Source organism: Carcharodon carcharias, chromosome 1 (assembly GCF_017639515.1).
Source record: "Carcharodon carcharias isolate sCarCar2 chromosome 1, sCarCar2.pri, whole genome shotgun sequence".
In the NCBI taxonomy this organism is placed as follows: Eukaryota; Metazoa; Chordata; class Chondrichthyes; order Lamniformes; family Lamnidae; genus Carcharodon; species Carcharodon carcharias.
Window position 1 is genome coordinate 21,317,318 of NC_054467.1, and position 10,202 is coordinate 21,327,519.

Genomic DNA, 10,202 nt, shown 5'->3' on the forward strand with positions numbered 1-10,202 from the left:
AATTGCCTTCTACCATCCTGGTAATCCCATGATGTAATGATAATGGAGTTGTTGACTAATCATAGCATTCAGTCTTCATTAAACAGTCTACAATAAATCCAAACACCACGTGAAGAAAATCCCAGTGGTGGACTGCTTTGGGAACCACAGACCTAAAGTTGCATGTTCCTCCCAAGTGTACTATGCCTACCATCTGCCATGTCTGAAATTAATCACACACTGTATCAAAAAAGTAATTAAAGGAAGTTATAATCCATATCTGAAATTACCCAATATTTGTTTTCAAAAATGTTATTTCAATCCATCTCTTGACACTGGATTCAATCCAATCCAAAAACAATGCAGAACAGCAGACAGGCTTATCCATTCCAGAATCCATTCTACAGTTTATGCGAGAAATATAGCCTGGTTGTCTGTCTTAGCAGAATAGCACCACAGGACTAATTAGTATTGAAGCCTGACCTCTTATATTTTTGCCAGGAATATAAGATGCTCAATATCACAATTTCAATCCAAAAGTTTTGTTAAGAATAAAAGTGGCAAAGCTTTACACATTGTTTCTCCTCCCCGTGAAATTCTCTTCCAAACAGGATTCTAGCTTCGAATTTTTTGATGCAAAAGTAAACTTCTTGAACACCAGATTCACAGGAGCATGTACTAAATTAGTGAAATCTGTGAAGTTTCCTATTTGTCCACCTGTAGAATATGGATAAAATGACTAGCTGTAGCTCAGTTGGTAAGACTCTTGCCTCTGAGTCCCTGAGTCACCAGGGCTTGAGTGCAAAAATGAAGGCTGACATTCCCATGCAGTACTGAGGGAATGCTGCACTATGGGAGGTGTTGTCTTTCAGATGAAAAGTTAAACTAATGCCCCCATCTGCCTGCTTGCTTGGATGTAAATAGTCCTATGACACTGTTTCAAGAAAGAGCAAGGGAGTTATCCCTGGTGTCCTGGCCAATATTTGTCCCTCAAAGGTACAAAAACAGATTACTAGGTCATTATCATATTGGTGTTTGTGGAAGTTTGCTGTGTGTCTTGGCTGCTGCATTTCCTAAAGTAAAACAGCAACAACACTTCAAAAGACTCCATTGGCTATAAAGTGCTTTGAGATGTCTTGCGGTCATAAAAAGAACTACAGGAATGCAATTTTTTTGTCCCCAGCAATTGACTGTCCTTTTTGCAATATATGCTTATCGATGTACCATTCACCATACAGAAAAAATTGTTTCTGTTAATTTAGCTTTGCATCATTCACCTGAATAAGTTTCCAACTGACTTCCATTATCTGTACTTGCTGTTTGAATTCAAAATGATCAGTGGGAAGATGAAGGGGGCACTATTAAACATCGTTGCTCCTTATAATAAATCATTTTTTTAAAAAAGGTACTAATGTTGACACTCATTCTTTGATTGTCTTTTTTATTCTTTTTCCTTTTCTCTTTCTGAACAGAAAGGGAGGTTAAATTGCGATCCAACCTTTGAACTGGAGGAAATGATACTGGAGTCCAAGCCTCTTCACAAGAAAAAGAAAAGGCTGGCTAAGAATAAATCTAAAGATTCTGGGAAAGATAGTTCCCCACTGGTAAGATGTCTTCATTGGATTTGGCACTTCCCAGTGGCACAAGAGATTTCAAGCTACAGTGGCAGATTCACTCATTCTGTTGAGTAATCTTCCTTAAAAAATATTGTTGGAAATTATGACATCCCTCTATGTTTTCTGGGTTTTTGTAATGCATTGTTATCTTCTCAGATTTTCTGAAAATAAACAGATTTCATTAAAAAAACAACAGTGGCAATATGATAGATGTAACATAACATTGTAAAATAAGGAAATAAATAATGTTTTATTTTTCATTAATGGCTTCAATAGTTTTCAAGGTTTAAGTGAGGCATTTACAGCTGAATTGATGTCTTCTTGCATTTTAAAATTCCTCTCTCATATTTGCTTTCTTTCTTTCATGTGATATCAAGTACGGGCACCTTCAACAATGTTTGGAAACAGTCCACAATGATTTTACCATATTCAACAGAGAAAAGTAAGTGCACCCATCACTCAATCAACTCAGCTCTCTGCTTCACATTTGTTTTATTAAAAGGGCTCCCCTTAGCCCCCAAAAATGACCACTTTCCTCAGTGCCACTTATTCGAGTAGAATGTTCATGCTTTCTTTGGTAAAGCTCCTGCCATCTTTGCAAGCACCAAATTGTCTCCACAAGGAAAGGTCCTGCCTTGTCTTAAATGTAGAAGGTCTTAGAGAGTGGCAGGCCTGTTACTTAGGAAGACAGCCGAGGACTTGATCTTCCAAGGTGGTGGACGTCTGCTCCTCACAGTCAGCTCCCGTAACAGGCTGCCACTAGGGGAAAGGGAGCGGCTAACTCGATGTTGAGCCATGGATCCTTTCATTTTGTGGCAGATACACTCAAAATCTCTGATGTGCAATGTAGAGATAGCATTATTGGGAATAGTTTTCACATGCATTTAGACGGTGAAATGGCAGAGCATATTATTTGCCTGTTTAAAAAACCTGCTCAATTCAACTGGAGTTTCAGGGTGTGGGAGGAGACGTGTGTGGTTTCTGTGGGCCTTCTACAATAAGCTGACAATCCAAGCTGTAAAGGTGAAAATTGCTCACAGTTGCTCTTAGAAACTATGGGCAGGATTTTTGGGTCATTGGGCAGGCGCAGTGGGTGGGCCCTGGAGTGGCTGGGAAAAGCCCACCGCCCGCAATCCGCCCCCGACCATGATTTCACACTGGTCGGCCAATTAACGGCCAGCCAGCGTGAAACACATACTGAGAAGCTCAGCGCTGCTGGGGTGGGGGCGGAAGGTGGGCGAGTGCTGAAGTCTTCGGGGAGCCTTCAGGGAGCGCGCAATGAAAGCCCCCTGAAAGAAGAGAGCTGCCTGTGGAGGTGGCCACATACTCCAAGGTGATGGATGGAACTACCATGAGAGACAATTTCAAACATACTGGAAATCAACTCTTCCATGGAGAGAATTTTCTCCCTGTCGGGGGGTGGGGGTGGGGCTGAGCGGGAGCGGGTGCGTGTGGGCTGCGATTTTCCGTGGGTGTGCCAATTAAGGCCCGCCCAGCATGACGCGCAACCAGAAGTGCTGAGCGCTCCCTGTGCAGGTGCGGGGAGGAGGGAAAGTCGGGGCATACGTGCCAAAGAGCGCAGAAAACTCCCTGAGGCAGCTCTGTGCCTCAGGGAGATTAGTTTGATTATTATTATTTGAAATAAATAAAAAAATATGTTCAGACATGTCCCCTCGTGACAGTGTCACAAGAGCTGGGACGTGTCACTGATTTTTAATAAAAATTTTCATTTGATTTATAAAGCCTTCATGAAACCTCATCCCACCTGTGGATGAGGTTTCATGATAAATGCAAAGGCCACCTAGGCTCTTTGCTTGCCCGCCAGCCTTAAGGTTGGACGGGTATCTTTGTTAAATCTTTGAATTGCTATTTAAATGGCCTTAATAGGCCTTTGACAGTTCAGTAGGTGCATAGTCGACTCCGATGCATGGTGGTCAACACCGTGACCTGGTGGTCAATGTCTTTGGCAGGTCTTCCAATAACTCATATCATCTCTGGTGTGGCTCAAACATTTTTCTTTACATGGCCAGACCCGAGGGGTTTGCATCTTGGTTCGTAGCAGCAGCACTGTGAGAGGACACCGCACTCTGGTGAGTCGTCTCCTGGACTGTCCCTGCCATCAGTACCTGCTCTTGCCCCACTTTGTGTCATGTGTTTTGTCAATTGTAGTCCCCTCTAACTGACCACCTATCCACTCAGGCAGCCAATTTCTACTCTGATGCTTGTGTGAGGCACGTTTCAGTGGGTTTTCAAGAGGGATATCCTCCTCTGAGGTGTCTTCAGAATGTTCTTCAGGAGTTTTCTGCTGCTCAGAGGGAAAGTACATGAGTTAGGATGACAATGAGGGGGCTGGTCATTCACACATGAAAGGTTTCCTCAGGCTGGCTAAGATCTTCAAGTTTTCTGACAGTGCGATTGCTTATGGTACACAACAGGGATATATGTGATAACCAGTTATCTTACTTAGCAGAGCTGCCACCTCCAATACTCAGTGCTTTTGAATCCTACTTATTTGCAATACTCCTCCTCCACCTGGGTTGGGGCATAATATTGGCTAGTCCTCCACCGGTTGTAGTTATGTCTTTTTTGTTATGTGCCACCTTCTGTCGATGTTTGTCTAATTGTGCTTCTGTCGAATATCTTGGGGATGTTTATCCACATTAATATTGCAACATAATTGCAAGTGGTTGTTGTTTGTTCTCCTATTAAGACTTCTTTAAAAAGTAGATGCAGAAAACAAAGCTGCAGAAGTGTTAAGCAGTAAATCATTATTTACCATTTTAATGTCCATGCTTGGATTTATCTGATAATTTATGGAGAGTACTAAATTGCTTGGGGCTTAGCAGTGTATTTTTCAGGTAACCAATGAAGAGACCACACACAAACGGAACATAACACATTTAATATTGATTCTGAGATGAATAGATGAATTTTATTCATTTATTTATGATTTATAATATCCATGCCAGTTCCAGTTTATTGCAGGATGGCAGCTCATGTGAAAGAAGCTATTATATCCTGAAATGCAATTACAACATTCTCAATTGTACCATTGAAAGACTAGTTTCATCACTGTGTAATTCTAAATTAGTTAATCTCAGGTGGTAGTAATGGACATGACAATGTCAGTATCTCCAAGCATGGGAAGGGTAAAAAAGAATGCAGAATTCTTACTCCTGGTCGTTATTCAAGGATTCTTGATTAAATAATTGCACATATGGATGGAGAGAGGATCAAGCTGTGATGCCTCTATTATTGAAGAGCCTGCTGACATGGTAACTAAGTTCACATGTTAAGAACGCAGACAAGTTATCAGGGGGTCCCCAGTGTCCATAGAATGATGAAGCACTCATTTCAAGAATAGAGGTGAGCACATTTGCAAATGAACATAGGTTTGGAAATGTAATATAATAACAGCAAAAAGATCAGAAATTCTTTGTTCTTATTCATCACTACAATATTTCAGTGAGTTTTATATCGGGGATTACAATTTTTTTTGTGAATAATAGATTCGGGTTCTAGTTGTTTTGAGACTTTACACTGAAAGTTGTTGTGTGCACACTTTACCACTTAATATTGTGCTTGCTAGAAGTTTGTCTCCCTAACCATGCACAAACATCATTTTTACGGTATTTACTTTTCAGATTAAGAAAGTCACGGGCAGAAGGTGGACAAACATCCAATGAGGAAAGTGAAACTTGCAATCAGACTCATGAAAAGACGCAGGACGGTCACAACAATAATGTGCTTGAAACTTTCTACACAACTGTCCCTAGCTAGTCTACCACAACTGGTCTGACCCTTCTGAGGACCCTAAAAGCTGATTGCATCATAATGAAATTATTTCTGTGCATGCCTTGTAGTTTAAATATCCTTCTCCCCACAGGAAAACTGCTTGAGCGACTCGTTTCCCAGTGGGAAAAAAGTGAATAAGAACTTTTCTTTCCATATGCTAATACAGTGGAGTGGAAAGGGATGTGTTGGCTGGCAGAAGGACAATGGACTTACACAGGAAACCGACTAAATATATCTTAAAACTATCCTGAAGCCTAACTACCTTGAAGCCAATTTTTCACATTGATTCCTCTAAACCCTCTAAGAATGTTTAAGCATCCCAGCCAAGCCCTTGAGAATAGTTAACTTTAATGCCTTCATGGCGTCTCTTAAAATGCGTACAGTGCTCAACAATTTCACTGACAATCTCACATGAAGATAGTCCTTGCTCCCCTTGATATTCAGAACTAAGTACCTATAATATTTGGCTTGATAGAAATGTTTCACAATCATTTGCATTTTCATATAACTTTCATGAACTGATTCAATATTTGAATGGATATTTCCTTTCTTTGTAAGCACATTACTAACAGTAATGTTGCAAAAGTAAAAGGTTTTGTGATTGAGAAAAAAATCAATGTCATTTGACTCTACATTGAAAAGTGAACATTTTTGTTAGCAATAAATACTAGGCTAAATTTATATTCTGCCTTGCCTTATTGTAAATTTAATTTTCAATATTAATAGCCAGCTTCTTATTCATTATTATTACCTTAAATTATTCATATCTTCCCAGTGATTTTATTTTAAATTTGCTTTTGTACAAGTTGACAGAACTGTAAATACAATATTAACATTAGATTCAGTTACTATAATTTACACCTGATATTCACAATTCTTTGCAAATAACGATGCTACACCAAACATCTGATACTGGGGAAAGACACTATCAAAAGAAGGCTAAAATTTATAAACAAATAAATCAAATTTATGACAAGGAATTTATTACAAAAGCTCCCCATTTAATCTGATCTGTGCTAATTGCTCTCAAGTAGAAGAGCTAGTGACCAGTTAACAGGGTGCATTCTAACTCCTGGGGCAAGATTTAATGGGCCCAATGGGGGTCTTTGGAAACCCCCATAATTTCCATGGGGGAGGTCCAATGGAAAGTGCCCATAAGGCACTTATCCAGCCACTATAGGGCCTTGCCTGGGATTGAGCTTCCCGGGGCGGAAATCCCATCTGCTGGGGATTGCCAGCCAATCAAAGGGAGCAGTGGCTGCTGTAATAATTTCACCATAGACTCAGGATCAATGCAGGAACCCAGGCCAAAGGTAAGTGAGGGTGGGATGGGGGCCGCAGGAGATGGGGGGGAAGTGGGGTGTTGGAAGCAGGGGCTAGGGCTGGCTTTCAGTGACCATTTCCTGATGTCGGGTCCCTCAACCATGCACTGAGTGCCTGAGGCAGCCCGCAACCCTTCCCACAGGAAGCCACGGGCAACAGGGTTTGCTGGGTGGCCTTCAGGAGGAACAGGAGAGCCGTGTGGCTTCCATTTAATCTCTGAGCCACCACTAAATTGCGGTGGGCTCAGGGATAATTGATGCCAGTTGGCTCATTAATGAGCCTAATTGACGAGATTCCTGCATTGGACCCTTGCTGCCCCCAACTTAATTGGGGACAGTTTTCTCAACATAAGGAATCCAATGCAAGTATTCCCACCCAATCTTCCCACTCTCTCGCCATCATTCCTGCTCCAGTGGACTCCATTAATTCTCTCTGTGATGTTTGGATTGGCCATAGCCCTGAAAGTAGGAGATACACATTCAGAACAATGTGCTACTTACTCCTGAACAATGACAAAAATCAATGCATTGTAAATCCTATGCTCAAGTCATTATGAAGACTTGGATTTGAATAGTGCAAAGCATTAAGATGTTCATATTATTAAGTTAGCATTTGCACGAGCTAAGTGGAGATATATTAAAACTATGACCAGCTTTTGAATCATTTTAAGATCAGTAGTGATAATCAGTAGAGGGAGTTGCTGAGAAAGTGATGCAATTATTCCAAAGGTGACATCATAAAATGTGAGATTATTATAGTGCAAATATTAAATGGTGATTAAATAATATTTATTGTTTTTGATATCAGCTTATAATTCTGATATGTAGCATTTTGATTAGTAGCTCCTTATTTGAATAACTGCTATTACCTCACTCTCACTGAGGAACAGTGGTGCCTTGAGTTACATTCAGCAGTAAACTCATATCTTAGTCCATAAAACAGCATTATTACATGATAAAGTAGCAAACATTACAATTGAGTTGAAGAGGTAAATAAAATGCTATTACATTTACTTATTGGAGTGTAATAGATGCAAATTATTTTTAAAAATTGAGTACAATTTAAATATTTTCCCTAACTCATAAAGAGATTTGTTTCCATCGTAATCCAAATGCATAGTTCTGCACAAGGTTGAGCTCAGAAATACATAATTTTAAAAATGATTTGGTGTCAATTGGTCTACTATTGTGTTGGATACCTTTCAGCCTTTTCTGCCAATTCCTGATCCTTCCCCTACCCTGGACAACTGCCCCCTCTTCTAACCTTTGAGCAACCCCCTTTCCATGTGTCTATCCCTAATCTGACTCACTGGACTCCTCTCCCCAACCCCGTTCAACCCTACAATTCCCAGATCCCCAGACCCTGGACCCACTTACCAACACGAGCATAATACCCAACTTTCTGCCAGTGGTTCTGATACTACATCAGTTCCATTATAACGAGGCCAAAGACCCAATGACTGGGAGCTTCAAGCCTCATTAATCAGATCCTTCAACAATCTATTCATCCTCCTTGCACCCAAAAATGGACGTAATAGAATTTCTGGGCCAACGTGTGGAACACAGTTTTGGTCTACGTTGTGCACCACAATGCAGTTCAAGAGAAATTTTAGCTAAACATGCCTATGGAAGGAATGAAATTACAACAGGGATGCAAAGTGGCCAGGTTTTTGCAAGGAAATTTAATTTGGAAACTTTGGATTTGATATAGCATTTGTTCCAAAGACCAAATTAAAGTCATAATAATCTACCAGCAGTGATTCTTAAGTGTCAACTTATAATTCAAAACCACTTCCAAGAAGGAATTATACACTGTAACAAGCTGAGTTACAACAGATATTGAATGGTAACTTTGCCCCAGTATTTGTCAGAGTCAAAAGGTAGGTGTGACATCAGAAGAAGGAATCAAAAAAGATATAGGGTGGAATTTTAAGGTTCCCCGCTGGCAGGATTTCATGTGGCAGGGTGGAGAGGGTGCTGTCAAATTCCACAAATGGCTTCCCGACATCCTCCCACCCACCCCTGAGCTGTCCGCCTTTTATAGTGGTGCGGGTGAGGCCTATAGCAGCCGGCCCTCCCTTGTCCCAGTTGAAGCTCTTAAGCGGCCAGTTATTGGCTACTTAAGGACCTCTTCCTGCCTGGTCTCAACTTGAGGCTGGTGGGAGGAATTGAGGAGCAGGGGGGATGCCTGGCAGGACTGAAAGGGCCCCCTTTCTGCATCGGACACCCACCATGGTCTGCCCTCTCCACATGGGTGCTTCCTCCCTCCTTGGCCTCTCCATCAAGACCCCCAATTCTTCTTCTTCCACCCAACCCCCGCCACCGACCTCCCCTCCCCACCGTGAGACCCCCTGCACTTACCTGGTCCTGGACTCCAAGTTTTTGAATCTGGGGACTGCTTGTGGTCCCAATCCTGGCCACTGCTGCCATTGGTGCTGCTGGGACCACAGATCTGCCAGCCAATCAGATTGGCCAGCAGCTCTCTGAGGTGGCATTTCCACCCGAGTGAGGGGCAGAAGTCTCATCTCCTGCCAATTAACATTCCTGCCCACCATGACATTTAAGATAGAAAAAACAGGAGATAATTGATAAACTATTCAAACTTACAGAGGAAAACAATTCCTCTGCGTTGTATTCATATTAAAAGAGGTTCGTGTAGAAATAGCAGAGGCACCGTTTCATATATAAATTTATTAGAAAGGGGAATGGGCCGTGAGGATCATCAGACAGCTAAAGTTATTCCTGGATTTAAAAAGGGAGCTAGAACAAGTCTTGGGAACCATAGACCAATTTGTTTAACTTTGGTGACAGGAAAAATAATTAATCTTTACTCAACGATATCATTTTAAAAAAAAAATCAAGAAACCAGAATAATCAGCACAGATTTCAGAAGGTGAGGTCATGTTCGGCCAGCCTTAACGAATTCTTTGAAGAAGAAACAGAAAGAGTAGGCAAGGGTAATGCAGTAAATGCTGCATAATTGGGTTTTCCAAATGCCTTCAGTAAGTTACTGCATAGTAACCTCATAAGAACGCAGACCTGCTGCCATTTGACTGGAGGTGGGATTTCCTCCCCTCTGACAGGAGGTTCTGCCTCAGAGAGCTGCCAGCTAATCAAAGGTCAGCAGCTCTCAAATAGCAGCAGCGCTAACCTGCGCAGTGGCCACTGCTGGTACTGCACTTGAAGCTTGGGGAGGCGTTCAGCTGTGGATCAGAACTTTGTAAGTGTTTGGGGTTTGGGGAGGATGTCGGCAAGGGAGTGTGGGGTTTGGGATTTGAGAGGCCATGGGAGATGGGGGGGAACCTGGTGGGGGAGACTCCTCCCATGAACCCAGGGAGCTAGTTAAGGATGGACCCTACTACTACCACCACCAACTCACACAGGGAAACCTGTGGGGTTGACCGCTTGGCATGAGCATCTCCTGTCATGGATTTAATTCCAGCGGTGGTGAGAAAAGGCCCGGAAGTGGGCATTAAATTACCACTTAAGG

The 10,202-nt window shown here is 41.9% G+C and overlaps 1 protein-coding gene across 1 annotated transcript in view; it reads left to right on the forward strand.

Annotated features, from left to right (window-relative positions):
- LOC121281003 (serine/threonine-protein kinase 32B-like) overlaps positions 1 to 2,041 on the forward strand; it is a 210,488-nt gene extending 208,447 nt beyond the window's left edge. Inside the window, exons 8-9 of the mRNA XM_041193540.1 lie at positions 1,452 to 1,583; positions 1,973 to 2,041. Of these exons, the coding sequence (XP_041049474.1) occupies positions 1,452 to 1,583; positions 1,973 to 2,041 (201 nt within the window). The remainder of the gene's footprint in view (positions 1 to 1,451; positions 1,584 to 1,972) is intronic.
- The last annotated feature ends 8,161 nt before the right edge of the window (positions 2,042 to 10,202 follow it).